This window comes from Dermacentor albipictus, chromosome 5 (genome assembly GCF_038994185.2).
Source record: "Dermacentor albipictus isolate Rhodes 1998 colony chromosome 5, USDA_Dalb.pri_finalv2, whole genome shotgun sequence".
Classification (NCBI taxonomy): domain Eukaryota; kingdom Metazoa; phylum Arthropoda; class Arachnida; order Ixodida; family Ixodidae; genus Dermacentor; species Dermacentor albipictus.
This window is the reverse complement of record NC_091825.1, coordinates 37,280,417-37,302,964: the sequence shown is the minus strand read 5'-3', so window position 1 is coordinate 37,302,964 and position 22,548 is coordinate 37,280,417. Positions and strand designations below refer to the sequence as shown.

At 47.1% G+C, this 22,548-nt stretch overlaps 1 protein-coding gene across 1 annotated transcript in view; it reads right to left on the bottom strand.

Moving 5' to 3' along the window:
• LOC135909533 (uncharacterized) overlaps positions 1-22,548 on the bottom strand; it is a 44,324-nt gene continuing 21,776 nt past the window's right edge. The window contains exon 5 of the mRNA XM_065441516.1: positions 1-216. Coding sequence (XP_065297588.1) covers positions 92-216 — 125 coding nt within the window. The 3' untranslated portion in view covers positions 1-91. The remainder of the gene's footprint in view (positions 217-22,548) is intronic.

The following is a 22,548-nucleotide window of genomic DNA, read 5'->3' as shown; positions in this document are numbered from 1 at the left end:
TGAACGAAAATCAGGCATCTTTATTGAGGCAAACATGTCACTTTGTTTAACTGTATAGTGCAACATGTCTTCTTCCTGTTTATTCACTGTTTCATGAATTATTGCATATGTGTTTGATATACAGAGGGACGGCAGGACCACAGGCACAATTAAATTCATGAATGCACATGTCGGGTACTTCATCCTCGTATCCTCTTGCCACCCACATGAGGCAATCTGAATAGAAGCCATTTGTACCAGTAAACAGAAGTTCATTACACCTCTGTTGCACTGCCTACAAGCATGCAGAAAGATTATAGTTCTTGTCACTAGACTACGTATTTAGGAATTAAGTTGTTGTTTCGCAACGTTTTTCCTCTTAGGACTAAATCAATCAACCAGCAAGGAACATTGTCATGAAATCACTATGCTACAGGACTAATTCCTGACCAAACATTTCTCTATCTTTCTCTCTGACTGAGTTACCGCGTTAGTGTCAAATATATTTTAAAAAGCTCTTGCTTTTGCACCTCATAAATGTGCCAAATTACGTAAATACAAGTCATTTAAATTTCATTTCAGTGTTACCTTGCTCAGCTATATTGCAAATGTAAAATGCCCTGGTTTGTTTTTATATGAGAACTAATACTTTTTAGTACATGCTCTTTGTTTTACGAGTGCAAGAACTGATCAGAAAAATTTTGACGAGTGGATGTATACACGATACATTTTCTCGCTAAAATGTAGCAAAGTAACTGAGAGAAAATAACGACTTACTACTGCCAAGAGCAATACTCGATAGCAGTGCTGTGTTAATTGTCATTTGCCTGATTGAATGAAGTGCGAGTGTAATGAGGCCACAATTTATTGTAACGTCGAACATCACCTCAATTGTTTTCAAATAATGAGCATGTGTTTTACCCGTTAATACGACCTACGCATCCGCACATGCACGTTAGCAAGTTTTTTCGTTTCAATGCCCACAGAAAAGTGTTTATTAAAAGCACAGATTCAGAAATAGGAACAAATAGAAAGTCGATTCGCATGCTCAGTGCTCGTAGGTGAGTGCACATGAAGTCCTTTTAGCCTGTAAAGTCTGACTTCCAGGGTGACGTACGCTCCTCTACTCTGTAGGCTCTCAAATTTCATCTGACCTCTGTACATAGAGAATAAATTTATCGCACATTTGCTCCAATTTCATGCCTGTTCACTGCCTCGTGGCGGTTTGAAATTTTCACCAATATTCGAAATATATTCGTATTTATAACTAGTCACTAATGTATCCGAAGATCGAATTTATTATAGCAATGTTCGCTTTGATATTCTAGAAATTTGAACGTTCACACGCCTCCACCGCATGGGTTAAAGGATGTGGCACTATAATATTCTTTTTTTTTCTAAAACAACTATATTATAAGGAGAGACTAACGCTGTCGGCAGAAACTCATCTCCTACACTTCTCACGCGCAGCAGCTGCCAAATTATACGTCTACTTTTCATTAGTTTCTATAGCAAAATCTGTTATACGTTATTTATCTCTAAGTGCCAAATTGCCACATCCCTTTAGATTTCATATGAAAACGATATAGCTTCTGACGAACTGCGAGCACCGGTTAAGCGACAAACAGATATAGTACGTTTGGTTCAAGCGAAATTATGGCGGTAGCGTAAAACCTCTACATGATCAGTCTTTCGTTAGCTGCTGACTCATTTCCAAGAGTGCCACCAATGTTACAGCTAAAAGGCGAACCTCTTACAGCATGAGATATAACTAGTCGTCTTGGTAATATTACTGCTGAAACACTAATGCGCTTTAGAGACACTCTGATTTAAACTCTGTAAATAGACGAGGGGCACTACAACGTAAAGCTATTCCAAACTTTTCTATTTCATTTCTGCAATCCGCCCCCTCCACGATTGGTCGAAAACTTCTTTGAACCACCCTCCCTTCGCCTGTTTTTCCCGAAAGACGTCCCGAAAAGCGTGATAGCTCCCCACCTGATATGACGCGTATACACTGAATATGCATAATTTATTGCAACAAAAGAAAAATAGTAATTTTTGATTCGACGCCTTTTCGTTATTAGCCTTCGGCTATTGGTCAAAAGTTTTAGGACGGCACCCACTTCACCAGCCTGTCACGCGATGTCACAAAACCACGAAAACTCACCGCATTAAAGTGACATGTACGCGTTAAAGATGTATTGATATGCCGAGCAAAACAGAATTTTTTTCTGAATAGCCGCAGGCTGCACCGTTTCAAAAGAAATATAAGATGGCTGCCGCCGATCACTCGGCCACTGGGTATTCACACCTGCCGGACAGCATGGGTTTATTTGCGCACTGTAAAACATTTTGCGTAGCTGTGTAGCGTTATTGAGCACTTTCGGCATGTTTAGGACGTCGCTCTGCCAACTCTTCTTTGTTGAGGATCCGTTTTAGCGGCATTTCTAACCTTCAGTTGGATGCCGCCACGATTTTCGACTAGCCACCTCAAGTAATGTAAGGGAAAGTGGACCAAGCCCAGGCGCGGGCACCACACTCTTCATGCGGTTATCGATTTTCAGTGCACTGGCTCGGCCCCATCGAATCCCTTTCCACTTGAGCGTGCTCCTCGCCTCCTTTCAGCAATTAGATAAAACAAGCCGCTCTGTGTAGGCAATGTTATTGGATTTTAAAGCAAAGAAGAGGGATCTCCTATAAACGAAGAGAGCTTTCGATTGATCTTTTAAGACAACCCAGTGGGTCACCGCCCAATACTTGCGTCGACGATGACGCAAATGTGGTGTCAAGAGATTGGAATAAAAACATATTGGAATAGTTTTACGTTATAGGGCCCCACAATCGGCTTACTGCGTTTCAGTTACAGCTAATATCAAAAAAGGAAGTAGCTAAATAGGTTTAGCCATTGGTTTTTCTTAGGCTAGCTCGTTCCTAGGGCAGCTGAACAATCAGAGCACCAGGTCCCCTATTGTAATTTTTGCAGGGAGCGCTGGGAGATTTTTTTACTTTAGCTATATTTAGAAACCATTAGAACAAAATATATTCAATAGAAACATCTTTGAGCCACGCCTGGTCAAGCTGAAGGCAGTATAACTTATAAAATTCGGTAGGTGGAGTGTGAGTTCTATAAGCCTTCGGACCGCGGAGCATGTGTTCCGTCAGACGTAGGAACAAAGCGCCTGCAACAAAGGGCAACTATCAGCTGCTTATTACAAGGCCTTCAGGGAACCAGTCCTATGAATGTTTTTTATGTGTCCTTCAAGTTCATCACCGCGCGCATTCGTGAAACTTCATCTGATGAAAGAGAAACAAAAAGAGCACTCATACGTTAACTTTTGTGTTGAGTAGTAGAGGCACAAGACTAAAAAATTAGTTTTTGAGGCTTGCCTTTGAATGTGCAATATTTGGTATTTTTTTCCAGCCACGGTACATCACTGTAATTGCTGAATGACTGCTAAAGCTTAGTTCACTCGTGGATCTGTCAGCAATGGCCATGTTGCTGCAGTGGTATTCTGAGGGCACCGAGTTCTTCTTTAGAAAGCAAAATAAACATTGTACAGACGTATAATATTTGAATTCATGAACGTTAGTATGTGTATAACATAATTATCCATCGCGTCAAATATCTGGCGCTGTTTATTGAATTTAAGAGCTTCCCTAAATGAAGCCCTAATCTAGTTTTTTTTTCGTTACGTTGCAATATGGTTGCAACATGCCAAGTCGCAATGCTACGTTGCAATATGACATCGCATCGAACCTCCTACTATAGTTGATTGCTCACGTGACCATAGAATGTCACCGCAATAGAGAAAATGTAAAGGCGAAAGCCCGATGTATATTTCTAACATCTCACAAGCAAGCGGTAAAGCTATAGCCCGTGTGATTTGATATATGGTAGTGAACACGATTCATCAAAGAACGATTGTGATCACGATTAGAGATGTGTACCATAATGACTAGATGAATAGCGTTGAAGAGATCCCATCTCCCTGCCTGACGCCCTTATTATTGGTATTTTGTTGCTTTCTTTGTGGAGGACTACGGTGGCTATGGAGCCGCTATAGATATCTTTAATTATTTTTATATACAGCTCATCTACAGCCGCATTCCGTAATGCCTGCATGACTGCTGAGGTTTCGACTGAATCCAACACGTTCTAGTAATCTATGAAAGCTATTTGTAAGGGTTGGTTTTATTCCACACACTTCCCTATCACCTTATTGGTAGTGCGAATGTGGTCTATTGTTGAGGAGCCTTTACGAAATCCTGCCTGGTCCTTTGTTTGACAGAAGTCTAAGGCGTTCCTGATTCTATGTGCGATTACCTTAGTATATATATTGAAGGCAACGGACAGTACGCTGATTGCTTTATAATTTTTCAAGTCTTTGGCTTCCCCACTCTTATGCATTAAGATTATGTTGACATTCTTGCAAGATTCTGCTACGCTCGAGGTGATGAGGCAGTGCGTATACAGGATGGCCAGTTTATTTAGAACAATCTGTCCACCGTCCTTTGAGAAATCTCCTGCACCTCATGCTCCCCAGCTGCCTTCCCCCTTTGCATAGCTCCGAAGACTTTCTTTACTTCTTCCGGCGTTACCTATGGGATTTTGAATTCATCTATACTATTCTCTCGATACTATACTATCGTCGTGGGTGCCACTGGTACTGTATAAATCTCTATAGAACTCCGCAGCCACTGGAACTATCTCATCCATATTAGTAATGATATTGCCGGCTTTGTCGCTTAACGCATAGATCTGCTTCTTGCCAATTCCTAGTTTCTTCTTCACTGCTTTTAGACTTCCTCCATTCCTGAGAGCATGCTCAATTCTATCCATATTAGTGTTCCTTATATCAGTACGCTTGTCGATCAACTTGTAAAGTTCTGCCAGTTCTATTCTAGCTGTAGGCTTAGAGGCTTTCATACACTGGATTTTCTTAATCAGATCTTTCGTCTCCTACAATAGCTTGTTTGTAGGCTGACAAACGAAGTTACCACCAAGTTCTATTGCACACTCCTCAATGATGCCCATAAGACTGTCGTTCATTGCTTCATCAGTAAGGTCTTCTTCCTGAGTTAAAGCAGAATACCTGTTCTGTAACTTGATCCGGAATTCCTCTATTTTCCCTCTTACCGCTAACTCATTGATCGGCTTCTTATGCACCAGTTTCTTCCATTACCTCCTCAAGTCCAGGCTAATTCGAGATCTTACCATCCTATGGTCCCTGCAGCGCGCATTCCCGTGCACGTCCACATCTTGTTTGATGCCAGGGTTAGCGCTGAGTATGTAGCCGATTTCATTTCTAATCTTACCATTCGGGCTCCCCCGCCTCCACTTTTGGTTATCCCAATTGCGGAAGAAGGTATTCGTTATCCGCAAATTATGTCATTCTGCAAGCTCTACTAATAACTCACCCCTCATATTCCTAGAACCTATGCCATATTCCCATACTGACTTGTCTCCAGTCTCCTACTTGCCTACATTGGCATTGAAGTCGCCCATCAGTATAGTGTACTTTTTTTTTTACTTTACCCATCGCCGATTCAAGGTCTTCATGGAAGCTTTCGATTTGCTGGTCATCATGACTGAATGTAGGCGCGTAGACCTGTACGATCTTTAATTTGTAACTCCTATTAAATTTCCCAACAAGTTCTGCCACCCTCTCGTTAATGCTATATAATTCCTGTGTGTTACCAGCTATATCCTTATTATTCAAGAATACGACTCCTAGTTCTCATCTCTGCATTAACCCCGGTAGCACAGGACGTGCCCACTTTTTAGCACTGTATATGCATCGTTTGTCCTCCGAACCTCATTTAGCCCTATTATATCACATGTAATGCTCGATAATTCCTCCCGATAGTACTCACGTATGCGGCAGAAATCTGGAGGCTTACAGAAAGAGTTCTACTTAAATTGATGACGACACAACGAGCTATGGAAAGAAGAATGATGGGTGTAACGTTAAGGGACAAGAAAAGGGTAGATTGGGTGACGGAACCAACGCGAGTTAATGACGTTTTAGTTCAAATCAAGAAAACGAAATGGGCATGGGCAGGACATGTAAGGAGGAGGGAACATAACCGATGGTCATTAAGGGTTACGGACTAGATTCCAAGAGAAGGGAAGCGTAGATAGAGGCGGCGGAAAGTTAGGTGAGCGTATGAGGTTAAGAAGTTGGCAGGGACGACATGGCCACAATTAGTACATGACCGGGGTAGTTCGAGAAGTATGGGAAATGCCTTTGCCATGCAGTGGGCTTAACCAGGCTGCTGCTGCTGATGATGATGATGGTGATGATGATGATGATGGTTGTGGTGGTGGTGGTAGTGATCCCCGTGGTTCGAAACTGCCATGTCTACCCAGTCCGCCGGGTACTCCTGCTGGTCGCTACCGGTGCGTTCCCCCAGCATGTGCTGCAGCTTCACTCATGACTCCGCACGCGGTGCACTTGTTGGATTAATAAAGGTTGGGCTAGCAGAGGCTAAGGACCACCGGGTTCGGATACCTGTGTCTCTGCAGTTGCGTCCAGTCAACCGCTTGTTCCTTATTTTGTTTGGCGTGCGACGGTGGATATTCGCACCTCCTTCACCTTTATGTTGCGAGATGTGTCAGAACGTAGTTACGTGCTCCCCCCACGTTCACTCCCGCATCGCTTTCGCGGTGGACGGCATAACTGGCAGGCGTCGTGGCTCGGCAGGTAAGTGCTCGAGCCGCGGCGTGGTCCGTCTCGTTGCCTGAGAGCGGGGGGTCCATATGAGGGGAGCGGGGGGGGGGGGTTTGATACGAGGAAACTTGTTTTTGCGGCAAATTTTGCCGTCATGATGTTGGAGAATGTGGGCCGCTTCCCATGAGATCCGGCCAATAGCGTATTGGCATATCGCCGCCTGCGAGTCGCTTATTATTCGCTCAACGTCTGTGGTGGCTACCGCAAAGGATATCAGCGCTTCCTCTGTCGTCTCCGTCTTATCCGCGCATCGCCGCGCTCGCGACGCAAGTTCCGTTGTATTCCGTGATTGGGACCACTAAGCCGCGTCTTCGCTTGTAACGGGCCGCTTCTACGTACACCTTTCTCTTTGTTGCTGCCGTATTTCTTTTCCAAGTATCGGGCGTGCCTGCTACGCCCACCGATGAGATGCGTCGGGAGCATATTCTTGTGCCACGGTCAAACGATGATGCGTTCGCGAATCGCTATGGATATTCCGACCTTTTCTCCGGGCTGCGTGTGAAAGCTGATGACCAGCGTCTAGAAGATGTGTCGTTCGGTTCTAGTCTTTGCCAAACTCGTACTGCGTGACGTTGTGTGCTTCCATTTTCTCATCCCAGTTACAGAAATTTATCAATGCCACTATTGATTGGTAAACCGGTAGCACATTTGCACGCATTGCGGATGAGGTGGTATAGCTTGGGTCGTTCTGTAGCCTGCGGCATGCTGTAGGAGGTGACGTACTTTATATGACTGGTTACGAACGCCTGTACAAAGCGGATGATATTGCTTTTCGTTATTCCACTACGCCTATTTGTGATGCGTTCCAGCAACTGGATTGCTTCATCGACCGCGCAATCTAGTGTGCGTACGGTTTTGACGTCGTAGCCGTTGACCGAGAAGTGCAAGCCCAGTGCCTTGATGTTGTGAGCTTGCAGGATAATGGCGCCAGCCGAGTTAACTCCTCTAATTTCTTGTTGCGCGCTTGGCTGCAGAATCGGTGTTCTTGGGTTGGCGGACTCTGCTCGTGGGTCTGTAGAGCAGAAGCTCGATTTGGCCGCAGCGTACAAGAGGCCCGTGCCACGCACTTAGTCCCGCACCGCGTCAACGCCCTCCTGCAAACGTTTACTTTTCGCGGCCATAATTTCCCTCGGGAACTCAGAGCGTAATGCAAAAGGATAGATAGTTGGGCGAGTTGGTACGGTAACATTATCTTGGATTGTAGCGCGAAGTTAACACGGACACACAAAAGGAGCAGACAGGACGAGCGCTCGTCTTGTCTGCTCCTTGCTGTGTCCGTGATCACTTCGCGCTACAATCCAAGACCATGTTAACTCAGAGCGTGATGTCATTGGAATACAAGCTATGGGGGAGGCCTCCTATCTCTGCTAGTTTCCGTTGTACCCCGAGAAGCACGAGCTTAAAGATCATGGGAGAGATGACGGAGCCGTGCGGCGTGCCCATGCAACCCATGTCTGTGTCTTTCGATTCGAGTCCACCGAACGCTATGGGGGCCCGGCGACGCGTAAGGAAATCCTGTAGGCGGACTTGTCGCCGTTTCCCATGGATCGTCTTCTTCCTGGGACTGGCCGCTGGGATCCTTTTTGCTTCGGCTCCGCACTGTGACAGCGAAAATTGCCAGTCGCTGACAAATCGAGTTCCCACAATTGCAACAACGCTTTCATACAGGTTTGCGCTCTCTACTGACCCGTCTTGAGCTTTTGGCGAGCCCTAGGGGGGCACGATGTCCGAAAACCAGGCCCCTTTGCGCCACTGCCATGCTAGGGCTCGTGACTCATCACGACGCAACCTCCCCTTCTGTGGCCGGCATGGAGGTTCAGGTGCGAGGTACGGACCCACCCTACCCACCCTACCTACCCGACCTGGTATGACCCTCGGGACTGGCGAACCACCCAAATTCAGAAAAGCGGCAAAAGGTACACATACCGATCCTGCTTTAGGGAGATGGAGAGTCGGTACGCTGGAGACTGCCACGACTGTCGCACTGCACAGCATCACCCTGCAGCTACGCGCACTTCATACAGCTGCACAAAAGATCGAGCAACTGCTGGCTCTTCCCCGAGACGAATATAAATTCGTCGTTTGCTCCCACGGAGGCCTGGACCTGACGACGCTCCAGCCACGCTACCTCCTCACCGCTCTCATGCAGGCCGCATTAATGACTGACCAACCTACGCTGACATTTTGGATTCACCCCATCAATAACACTTGCATAGTGTCTGCGGACAATCAAGATGACTCTCCCAAGCTCGTAAAACTTCAGCACATCATCTACTACCTACTTGGGTACGCCAGGTTGGCATATATTGCACGCCGTGGGTACTGATGGCTAAGTTAGGGGAGCTATTACGAACGCCTACTGGAAAGAATCGTCACAAGAACTCCTAGCAGACTGTATCATCCGCAACCCACATGCAACTATACTAGACGCTAGACGAATGGCATTCGCACGTTCGATGCTCATTATCTTCGGTCAAGCAATCGTCCCCGGAAAAATTGTATATCGCGGAGGACTGTATCTGTGCACGCCCTATAGACCAAGGGTCGAGACCTGCAGTAACTGCCGGAACATTGGCCACCACATGGATGTCTTTATCCAACCTAGGATGCGCAAGTGCCCCGGATGTGACTAGTTACACCTTAAGGAGCCAGCTCTAACGTGCACTCCAGTCTGCAATATTTGCAATCGCCGCACTTATATATTTATTTATTGAGTACCTGAATCGCCTTGGAAGGCATTAGAGCAGGGGGTGCATACATATTTACAGTATTTGTCACTCATTTCAACACATAAAGTGCGGTAAATGTTTTCATTGCATTGTATACCTATAATATTTGACAGGCGAGCTTTCCACTCCCTCATGGTCCTATAGAAAAATTCATGACGCAAGGTGTCACCCTTAAAAGAAAATTCATGAAGTTTAAAGGCATTGTCCCTTCTACACTAGATATACGAAGGTAATGTAATATAGTTGTTCCTTTCAATGCCTCTTTTAGAATGGTAACCACTGTGAAAAAATTTAAGTCATAGGCCCTTTCTTTTGTACTTTAGATCCTGCCAATGAAGCCTGCGCTAGCTTTCGGTGATACTGAGGTTTTTGTCCTAATTACCCAGAACGAATCGAACCACCCTATTTTGAAGTTTTTCAAGTAAATCGACTAACTGACCCGTATAAAGATCCCAGCAGATAGACGCGTGCTTAAGTACCGAACGTGCGTGAGTGAAATACAGCCATTCTTTCAATTTACTACGTTATTGGCCAAAATTTCGAAGACTTGTAAGGGACTCGGGAATGCAAGCAGCGCCAGCTTCCTAGGACAACCAAGTCCCCCTCCGAACGCGAAGCAAGATCGCGACGACGAGTAGAACACCACTTATTACTCAGTGCAGGATCCGAATGCCCGGCACCATCTACCGGACAACAAACAGGGCGCTCCAAGAGCTCAGACCCACCGACATGGGCCGAAAAGCTGAAACCACCCAACGTGACCACAGAACTAACCAGTAAAACTCCGCGTACCCCGGACTTCTCTGACCAGGAGCGTAGGGCGCTGTGTGTGGAGAGAAGCCACCTGAGAACACTTTTACCACACAACCCTTTTCCCCCTCTTCCCTTCACCAACATCACTCCCTAGAACGAATCATCCGACCCACTGTGGAGTCACCCAACCCACCTGCCACACCCGCCTCACCCCCCATAAAATCATGCACATCAGACTCGCGCGACGAATGTCACGCTTGGCTTAAAGACTTGGAATCTAGTTTTTGCGATAAATTGGTAGCCTTGGAGGTGCGCCTGGAAACAAAATTAACAACAGTCGCCGAGAAGCTATCTTTTCGCCTATAGCAACAGATGGACACACCCTTCACACGCCTAAACCTAACTACCGAACATACTTTTCCACAATTTTTCCACAATTCTCTAGCCCTTAGAGGCTAGAGAACAATACCAGCTCTTCACATGAGGGGTCCTCTACCTCTATCCTGCACGCACCTACTCCTCCTATGCCACTTCCACTACCACCACGAAAACTTATCATTGCCCCACCTACGCTTCAATATGGCGGGTCGGGATAATTCTGCCCACCTACCACCAATCCAATGGAACTGACGTAGCTGTCGGGGACAGCGCATGCCACTGGAACTCCTCATACGTACCCTTCTTGCCATACCTAAGCTCCTTTTGTTACAGGGCACACAATACCAAGCCAAACTTACTAGTTACCACCTCGTACACTCTGACACCACCGACACCCCTCGGATGGCCACATTTATACATTGCACTAGTACCTAGCTAAAGATCGGTGGTGTAACAGACCTCCGATCTTTATTGCGAACATATGCCACACCCTACATTAGGCCACGACCACTCTCGATGCGCTATTCCAGAAAATTCATCGCGTCGCTGGCCGAAATCCCCTACTCATAAGAGGTGACCTTAACTCTCGGCATACAGACTGGGGTTATCGGTGCACCACAGCAGAGCGTCGCAGGCTTTGGACCAGCATTCAAGACCTGCGCCTCACTGCATATAACTTTCACACACCAACCCGAAGCGGCAGTAGTGTAACCAGGGGGAGTAATCCTGACCTTACACTCAGCCATTGTCTTAAAGGACTCTCGTTGTGACGTACGCAGCACACAATCAGAAGTGACCATTATATTATCGTCATCGAAGTAACTAACACACAACACAGCCCTAGACTACTGGCCCACAATCTTATTTACTGGGACGCAATCCAGTCCGCATGCCGAGGAGCTCCAGACACCCCGATGCAAGACATTGATGATTGCATCACATCTCTCCTAAGCGACTTGACCGCACAAACACAAGAGATTACCACGTCACCCGACACCCACATACTGAATACGAGCCTATCGCACCTCTTGGAGGCACACCAAATCATCCCGTAGAGATGTAAACGACAGAAAGGTAATAGAAAATTAAAACGCCGACTAGTCACGCTACAGACACAAATCGCTGAACGTTCCGAGGAGCTGTGCCGTTCCGACTGCGTTCAGGTGTGCAACAGTATATCTGGCAAACTATCTACCATGAACGCATGGGAACTCGTGCGGCACCTTGTCGACCTATCACAACTCCTTTTATACGCCTCATTCACAATTACGCTCTCTCCCACGACACCACCTGGACCGACTTCAGAAAGAATACATGGCACCTGGCCCCTCCTACCCTCTACCACCCTACACAGGAGCACCGAATGGGGCCCTGGACACCAATATTTAGGAGCAAGAGGTCCACATGGCCCTAAACATCCGCACAAGATCGGCACCAGGAAAGGACAGATCACAAACTCTATGCTCCGTAACCTGGATGATCGATCGATCATGCATATTACAGAATATTTTGATCAAATTTGGAGAGAAGGCACCCTCCCTCAGTCCTGGCGCCCTGCCAAAATGTCCTTGATCGCTAAGCGAAACAAACAGCACGCCATATCAAACCTGCGCCCGATCTCACTTACTTCATGTCTCGGGAAACTCCTCGAGCATGTTGCTTTAAACAGACTCCATCGGCATTTCAACGACCACAACCTATATCGGCACAGCTTGTTCGTCTTCCGCCCATGTCTCTCTACCTAAAACGCCATGCTTCAATTGACGCAGGACATCTTTGTTCCTCTCATATGCGCTCCTACTGAAGCTGTTTTGACCATGGGCTTGTTCAAAACCTTTGATCACGTAGAAAACCAAGGGATCATGGCTATATCGCTCCCCTTTCAATTTAGGTGCCCGCATGCACGCCTACACACAAGCATTCCTCTCGGCACGCACAGCCTAGATTCATATGGGCTCCCATGCGTCCCCTCCATACACCCTTAACGAAGGGGGCACTCCGCGACGCTCTGTCTTCTCCCCTTTTCAATAACACATTATTTCCCTTAGCCTGCGTTCATCACATTATCGCTCACCTTCACCACACCCTTTATGCAGACGACACCACTCTGTGGACCACACACGGCAGTAATGGCGACATAGAGAAAACTTCAGAGTGCGCCGCAAACATCACACAACTACACGCACAGAGAAGTGGTCTCTCCTGTTCCCTGTAAAAGTTTCAGATACTGATCACGCGTCCCTCACCACGTACTCTTCCCACGGCCCCCATCAGTGTTATTCTGGCCGGATACCCTATCCCGGAGGTCGACACACTCCGGATTCTGGGCCAAGTGCTGTCGCACCTCATTCGCAGTTCCTGGCAAACACTATGACATGAAGGCTCGCGATTTGTGTCCTCTCATTAATTCCTTCATACTCAGCCGCTTATTCTGTGCAATACCATATCTCCGACTTTGACAAGAAGAAATCGCCGCCCTGGATGCTGTGCTTCGTAAAGCCTACAAGGTGGCCTTACACCTCCTCCCTAAGACGTGAACCACTGAACCTCTCAGCTTGAGCTCCACAACACCACACATGAACTCATAGAGGCTCATAGAGAACTCATAGAACCCACAGGCGAGCACAATACACTCACTTAGCCCAAAATTTCACGGTATGTTACGTACAAGACACTCAACGAATTCGCGTACCTGCAGCCGAGTGCGCATTCCTACTAGTCCCCCGCCCCATGCACACTTAGCACATAGTAAGACCCCTCCTTAGGAAGACCCACGCAACCTATCATTCGGCCCAGCACAAAGCCCGTGCACATACACATACACATACTCTGCACATACACTATGGTTCTGATGCGGACGTCGTATGGGCGGACGCGGCCGGCAAGGGCTAAGACGCGGCAGTTGCTGTCGTTGACAATACACTCCAACCCATCTGAACTCTCCACCTTTCCGATGCATCCACCCCGGAATCCTCGGAAGAAGCGGCGATAGTGCTTGCCCTCACAGACAATTAAGCCCGGTACGTCCTTACCTATCCAAAAACTGCACTCCTAAATTTTGCGCAAGGATGAGCCCACGAGGCCGCTTTCCACATTCTCAGCTCGCCCTACACAAATCCGCACCGCCATGTGGGACAAATCTGCGTGCCTGCGCACTCTGGGAACTACGTCAAAGAAGCCGTCAGTGACCATGCCCGAGGTCTAATCAACCGGGTGGCGGCGCAATCAGAGTCGACCTCTTCCTGGGAGCCCATGCACTCGTTCAGCGAGCTGCTCCAAACATATTGCGCCGAGTACCAGCTATTCCCCCCACTCCAAGAATCTCATTGAAAAGTATCACCAAATAACATGGCGCCACCTCCAGACCACACCCTTCGCTCGCCCTGTTTCATCTCGCGCATCCACCCGGGAGCATACACCCTCTCGGGTTCTCAATGCTGATCTTGCCCACGTATCCCTAAATGGCAGGCGAACCCTTCCCCGTGGAGCTCGGAGCCCTTGACCACCTGGGAACAATGGGAGACCCTGCTGCACTCGATCAACCCTGGTGGGCACAAGATCACAGACGGGGCCACCCACGTCATTGAACTCCGTGAACTCGGCTTTTCTACTTTTTTCTTCTACTTCTACTTTTCTTGCAGGCTGCGGTTGGCTTTCCACATGTGTAGCAGTTTACTATTTATCAACTCGAGGTCTGCTTCCGGCGGGACGTCTGCCCGTTCCCTCTTACATAGGCCATGTTGGAGATGCCCCCGTTTTCTCCTATACCCCCTGAAGTTCAACTGGGAAGTCGTGTACGTGTTTTGCGTGTTGCGCTCTCGTCACAGTTGTGATTCTGTGGTGTCATGTCGAGCCATGGTGACAGTGCGCAATATTATTTGCCGTCCGGCTGATCCCGCTCCTTTCCTTCTGGTACCTGCCTAAGCTAAGTTTTCTCGATCGAACATACCGAGAGACCTGCTCCGCTCGGGAACCGCATGCCAATATTGTCTATGCCCGATTGCAGCGTCGCGACCATTTGAATGAGTTGAGCTATTGCACTTGACAACTGCTCGATTTTCGTTCTTTGCTGAGCTATTGCGCAGTCAAGTTGCGTGGTTTTCTGAGTTTGTTGGGCCATCATCGCATCTACATTGTGTTCGAGTCTGTCGACTCGCTCACGGAGTTTCTGTTCGCCTTTCTGCGATTTGGTCTCGGCCTGTTCTAATTCTAGCGCCTTGCGTTTCGTGGGTGCGAGTTGCACGTATTGTGCCTCCATGACTTCCTCCGCGCTCTCGACCCTTCGAGCAACCGCGACGGTGGTGACAGGTTTGGCCAGAGCAGGCGGAGGGGAGGTTGTCGGGTCCGCTACCTTTAACATGGCGATTTCGTTGCTTAGCCTTGCATTCTCCTGCTTCAGTTTTTGGATGACGGATTCGAAGTGATCCAGTCGTTTCTGTACCAGGCTTTCTTCGCAGTTGCTAGTGTGAGCGCTGCTGCTGCGTCTATCTACTGTAGAGTTTCTAATATCGGTGCTCTAGGTGCGCGATAGTGGTGTACGCGGAGCGCATCCCAAAGCAACCGCCACCCTGCTCATCTATGGGAGGCAGGATCCTCCTCCTTCCGCTGCAGCTGCGTAGCTGGTTCGTGCCGTAGACCTGCTTCGAGGCCTCGCCAGGCGGGGGTGGTAGCCGGTGCGAGAGCGGGGTCTAGAATGCGTGTGGGAAGCGAATGCGGCTCCGCGTGCAGCTCTTCCTCGAGGCCCATCGGCTGTCTCCACTGCCTCGTCTCGGTGGGGGGCGTCGTCGGTAGCCCTCCTTTCCCTAGTATTGGCTGTTGCTGCTGCCGTAAGAGGCCGCAGCTTCCTCGCATATTCTTCGTTCGAACAGTCGCCACTTGACTGGTGTCTTTTACTTGGCTTTGCACTTGCGGTGCCGGTGAGGGGACCCTTTCAGCACAGTTGACTCACCGGCTCGCACCGATTATCCTCGTGCGGGTTGCTGCATTTGCGCCCACGGCATTTCTTATCATTCGGGTTGAGGCACACGTCAGGGTTTTGTCCCTGGCAACCGCATTTGTAGCACACGTCGATTTCTTTCCTGTAAAAGGAAAACTTCATCACCATCCCACCGTAGTTCACGTAACGGGGCACGTATTAACCGCCGAAGAGAATGATCGGGTTGTTCATGTTCTCAGTGGGCTTGGCATGCAGGACGTTCGGGTTACGCTGGTTCAGGAGACGTCTCACGACGTCCGCTGGCTTTTCTTCTAGCGATATGCCCCGGAAGAAGCCTTTGGACGTGTTCTCTGGAGCCAAGTAGGCACTGACCCAGAACTCGCGTTCGCCGATGCGCAGCTTGCAAATGCTGCCGTATTGTCTAGTCCGTGCTCACAACCATCACGTTTTTACTTTCGCTGAGAAAACGCTGTCCTCCTCTGCTGCCTCGCGTCCCACCCCTGCTGCGTTGCGTATGCAGCAGTTCACGCGGTCTTTCTTGTAGTAGGACACGTTGGTGCCGTCCCATGGTCGTAAGGCTATCTTGTAGTCGTCTGTTTGTTGGTTGGGCACTCGGCTCGCCATGGTGAGCTTCAACACGCAGTGAGGCGCTTTCTTTATAAACGCCACCTTCTCGGAGGTCGCTGTCGTGGCTTGCTGGCTCATCGCCCAGCCGTCATCTCCCGCCGCCTTCTTCGAGTTATGTTTGATCTCGCACCATCCCCGTTGTTTTCCTAACTCCATCGGCAATACCTCCTGCCCTTCGACTTGCAAGACTTCGACCTCGGACGCCGGCGCAGTGGGTCGGAGGCTTCGCTGCCGCGTTAGGCGTTCCAGCCTGGTACGCCTAAATCCTTCGAAAAGTGACCAAAAAACAGGGTAACCTGCACATATCTGTTGTCGGGAGAGTCCGTAGAAATTTCGCAAGCACCTGGGAATACTGTGAACTGGATAGCTATAGAGAATTCTCCCCAAACCACAGAACATTTGTGAGTGCGATGCGGCGCGCGTCCTTAGGGCCCGTACATGGTCGCTCCGCCCGTCCGTTCCGCCCTCGCCCGGCCGCGTGCGGAAGCCCGAAAGGCGGAAGGTGTCGCAAAATTCGATGCACGCTCAATCCGCACGACCGGAACGCACGCGCACTCCTATTGGGCGACGCGGCCTGTTGACAGCTGGCAACCGTTCGGCGGAGCAAAGGTGTTCAAGGTTGGCAACGACCTTTGACAGCAGAAGACACTGGCATATTTTTGCAGATCTGATTTCAAGTTTCTGCGTTCCGGTGAAAATGCGACTCTAGGCTGCCACATTCTCTTCTTCAGCCGTATGTGTTGCATTGGCACCGTCATCCTTCTTCGAAACATTGCACAGTCGTCTTATCTGCGCCACCTTTTACAGATGTATTGCAATCGCATCACGTCGCAGCACGCGACGTATTCTCGGATGATTACTTTCAGTGCACGCTGCCTTGGCTGGTTGAACAAAACCTCTCTAATTATCCAACGTGATGCGTTCTACGTCACGCGAAACTGATAGTGTCGCCGGAAGCGCGGTGGCGCGGTTTCTGTAGTGCTAGTGACAGCTAGCAAGAATACGGAACACACGCACATCTGTCGGGGAATGCATTTGCGTAGGTCGCCAAGACGCACTTTTTTACCACTGAGCACGCGTGTGAGACTCCGAGTACAGCTTGCTGACACGCTTGCTCGTGCTTTTTTTTTTCACTCTGCCAATTTTAAGAGAGTGCTTAACGCAGTTGGATTCATGGAATGCCTTTTCCTTAAATTATTTGCTCAGCGATGACTGAAGTTCTCACCGTGTGCAAAAAAAAAAAGTTATGCACAAGTGGTTAACTTCATGCAGCAAGGAATTGAAGGTTAAGCAGTGAATCTACAACTCATTATGACTGGCTTAAAGCAATATGTATGTATAGCGGTGACCTTATGCAGATATATGCATACTCATGAGATATGTTTCCAAGGGGAGTACTTATTTGAAACCATATAATTTACATTGCTGATAGGAAAACTTATTTTGAGTGAAATCAAACAATTGCATTCTTTCTTGCCAGCCTGGCTACCCAATATGTTGCCAGCTTACTACTTAACATACCTAATTTAACATTTCAACAATGTACAAACATTACCAAAGCACACAAAATTAAGCAGTACCTTGACAGGCATGCTCCCTCTCTCACCCATGGCACCAAACAAGGATGTTCGACTTGAGATTGTTTGATACTGTCGGCATCATACATGCGTGTTCTATTTTGATTACTCTACTTATAAAAAATAAGCTCTAATCAGGTTATAGTTAGTTGGGCATGAGCTGCATGTTGTTTATGTATTTATGTAGTAACAACCTTGCTAGCTCATGCACAGTCATATTTTAGGAAAATGAAAAATGCATAGCAAAACATAAACAGCTGGCTAGTGCCTGTATTTATTTGAGAGCAAACCGACATTATCAAGTGTAGCTTAGCAGTGAGCTCAGTGACCTCTTGTGGTGTGAAAAGGTTGATGTAGTTAGTAGTTTTGTGTTTGTCTTTCTTACTTAGTTGCTGTTTTAACATGCACATGACAATGAAATGAAGGTGCGTAGGGCAGAAGACAGGGCCACACAAAAAGCGAGGAAACATTCATTGTCATTTTTTTATTACCATAACAAACCAGCGAATAGTTCCTTAGGTTCAGTTTTGTGAATAATGCACAAGGTGTTCTGTGTAAAACTGAAAGATTGTAGTGCTCTATTACCTATACACTATTTGGGTAGCCAAATGAACGATACTCCCATTAGCACTGTGAGAGCACAGAAATTTGCAGTCAAGGCCGCAGTGGCTCAGCCTCTGTGCCAAATGTAAAATTGTTCCAAAAGAAAACATGCATACTGGTGAATTGGGTATGCATTCACATCTGCTATTCAAATCCACACATCACAAGTAATCTTTCATTCCTTGGCACATTTCTCACCATTGTACAGACTTTGTTTCAGCGCTCTGTGTGTGCAGTAATATAACTTGGTAAATCAAAGCTGCGGCTATTCAGTACACTGAAAGCAACTTTGCGTGTGGGTTAGATAAAATAATGCTCTTACATATGGGTCAGCTTAGTATTATCAGCCGTTTTGTTTACTAGTTCACTGTTACGCCTGAACTATACGGTGCCACTGGACAATGCTGTATCCCTGCAGGCACGCTAGAACAGCTTGGATATGCACAAACAATCCTTTACATCGCACTTAAATTAAGGTGGTGTAGATTTGCTGTCACAATGTGCTTGTAAGCATAACTGCCGAGCATTCAAAAAAGTGTTTGAAATGTAAGGGTGGATGCTCAGGTTTGCAGGTGTGACATTTTACATTTATAGTGCAAGGACACACCGATGAACAGGAAGGATACCACACAAATCCTCGTGTTGTGACCTCGCAGTCACAATGCAAGTAGTTTTCAGTGGTGTTTAGCTATAAACATGTGAAGCAATCTGTAAATTCAAAACTGTATTAAGTAAACTGAGACACCATGAAAAGCAACATAACACTACGGTGTACACATTTTTGTCACATCAGCTCTTTGTGGTGCAGGTCAAATATGTATACAAGCTATTTGTCGGAAGTAGGAAGCCTATCCAATATAAACAAGAAACTTGCAGGCAAGGTAATCACAACAAACCAGCTGAGACGGTGGTACTATTCTACTTGTTTTCGTTTGTGATAGCACAAGTGTTCCCACTTGTGCTGCTGGATGGTTGCGACTGATATGCTCGCGAAGGTTTGGGTCATTCACATTTCAAGGGATGAGTAACTGTTACATACGTAAATCATCTTCCTCTGCATGCAGCCGCTGTGGCTGGCAGTCGATCCCGTAGCCACATGCCTAGCAGCCCAACACCACAACCACTAAGCAATCACGGCGGGTAACTGCTCCTCAGGTTGTGCAATCTGTGTGGCTGTATCAAAGCACTGATGTAACACGTGTTTCAGTGGGGTCCAACTACAGCACAGAAGTTGTGGTGCAGCTCTTCCTAATGGCAACATGTGTTGCAGCTGGGATACAAAGAGTTGAGCCTTTGTATCCGATGAGCATATGGTCAGTGGAAACTTTGTTTCCACTTCTAAAAATTTTTGAGTATGTTCTAAATGACATGAGCCAATGTTGTAATGCTATTTTAATTTTTATAATAGCTGTACACGTTTGTGTACATCAAGTACACCATGAAATAACAGTCATCGGGGTATGCTTGAAAGGCACCTTCAGCAACTGCACTTCAAACCGCAGCTGTGTCATAGCCATTGTAGGTGAAACAGCAGTAGTCAACGCGAAATTGACCGTCACTTTAGCAGTTTGCATGCAAACACACATTCATGTGGTGGCATTGTTTATTTTGGTTACCTGGCCCAGGCAAGTAATGTGAATAAGAGAACAATTATGAAACATCATTAGCTTAGTGAGGCCCAAAATACTAATTCGGGTAACTATTAATAGCAGTAGTCGAGGGCACGCTTGAAAGGCATCATTAGCAGTCTGCACGTCAAAGCGCAGTCAAGTCGTTGCCACTGCTGGTGAAACGGCAGCACTCAATGAGAAAATGACAGCCACTGTGGCAGCTTGCATGCAAACACACATTCATGTGGTGGCATTGTTTATTTTGGTTACCTGGCCCAGGCAAGTAATGCGAATAGGAGAACAATTATCAAACATCATTAGCTTAGTTAGGCCCAAAATACTCAGTCGGGCAACTATTCATAGGAGTAGTCGAGGGCACGCTTGAAAGGCACCATTAGCAGTCTGCACGTCAAAGCGCAGTCAAGTCGTCGCCACTGTTTGTGAAACGGCAGCACTCAATGAGAAAATGACAGCCACTGTTGGCAGCTTGCATGCAAACACACATTCATGTGGTGGCATTGTTTATTTTGGTTACCTGGCCTAGGCAAGTAATGTGAATAGGAGAACAATTATCAAACATCATTAGCTTAGTTAGGCCCAAAATACTAAGTCGGGTAACTATTAATAGCAGTAGTCGAGGGCACGCTTGAAAGGCATCATTAGCAGTCTGCACGTCAAAGCGCAGTCAAGTCATTGCCACTGTTGGTGAAACGGCAGCACTCAATGCGAAAATGACAGCCACTGTGGCAGCTTGCATGCAAACACACATTCATGTGGTGGCATTGTTTATTTTGGTTACCTGGCCCAGGCAAGTAATGCGAATAGGAGAACAATTATCAAACATCATTAGCTTAGTGAGGCCCAAAATACTCAGTCGGGTAACTATTCATAGCAGTAGTCGAGGGCACGCTTGAAAGGCACCGTTAGCAGTCTGCACGTCAAAGCGCAGTCAAGTCGTCGCCACTGTTGGTGAAACGGCAGCACTCAATGCGAAAATGACAGCCACTGTGGCAGCTTGCATGCAAACACACATTCATGTGGTGGCATTGTTTATTTTGGTTACCTGGCCCAGGCAAGTAATGCGAATAGGAGAACAATTATCAAACATCATTAGCTTAGTTAGGCCCAAAATACTCAGTCGGGCAACTATTCATAGCAGTAGTCGAGGGCACGCTTGAAAGGCACCATTAGCAGTCTGCACGTCAAAGCGCAGTCAAGTCGTCGCCACTGTTGGTGAAACGGCAGCACTCAATGCGAAAATGACAGCCACTGTGGCAGCTTGCATGCAAACACACATTCATGTGGTGGCATTGTTTATTTTGGTTACCTGGCCCAGGCAAGTAATGCGAATAGGAGAACAATTATCAAACATCATTAGCTTAGTGAGGCCCAAAATACTCAGTCGGGTAACTATTAATAGCAGTAGTCGAGGGCACACTTGAAATGCACCATTAGCAGTCTGCACGTCAAAGCGCAGTCAAGTCATTGCCACTGTTGGTGAAACGGCAGCACTCAATGCGAAAATGACAGCCACTGTGGCAGCTTGCATGCAAACACACATTCATGTGGTGGCATTGTTTATTTTGGTTACCTGGCCCAGGCAAGTAATGCGAATAGGAGAACAATTATCAAACATCATTAGCTTAGTGAGGCCCAAAATACTCAGTCGGGTAACTATTCATAGCAGTAGTCGAGGGCACGCTTGAAAGGCACCATTAGCAGTCTGCACGTCAAAGCGCAGTCAAGTCGTTGCCACTGTTGGTGAAACGGCAGCACTCAATGCGAAAATGACAGCCACTGTTGGCAGCTTGCATGCAAACACACATTCATGTGGTGGCATTGTTTATTTTGGTTACCTGGCCCAGGCAAGTAATGCGAATTGGAGAACAATTATCAAACATCATTAGCTTAGTTAGGCCCAAAATACTCAGTCGGGCAACTATTAATAGCAGTAGTCGAGGGCACACTTGAAATGCACCATTAGCAGTCTGCACGTCAAATCACAGTCATGTCGCAGCCATTGTTGTATTTGTTTATCTCACGGCAAGTAACACCAATGTAAGCACAATTATTCACCCTGAATAGCCTTGCTAGCATTGTTTGTACTAAAAAATTCTGAGTGAAGTTGAATGTGTTTTATTGAGGCAATTATTTAATTCACAAGCCATCGGCATAGTGATCGACGGCCAGGTTCAAACAATGACATTTGTGAAGTAATAAATGGTGAAAGTTGCAAAAGCTATCAGTGCACTGCTTTGCTGGGCTCCATTTACTGAAAAATGTCTTTGCAACGACAAAAGCATCAGACAGGAAATGACACCCCACTGCACAATGTTATTCGTGTTGAACTTTTTTCCCATCATATGTGATGGGCAGCGAAACCATCCGTTTACTAAGACTGATTGCATGAAAAATGCAACAGCATAGCAAGGTGTAGTTTCACAATATGGCACCCTTTCATGTGCACTTCTGGCGAGCTGCCACATGCACTGATGCATAAACATGAACTGAGGTAAGAGGCTAAGTTACTGTGCAACCCCCATGACGCTTTTAAGAAAATCTATCTCTAAACCTTTCTGTTTTCATAGGCGATGAAAATCTGTTTTGAGCAAGTTGGTTAAT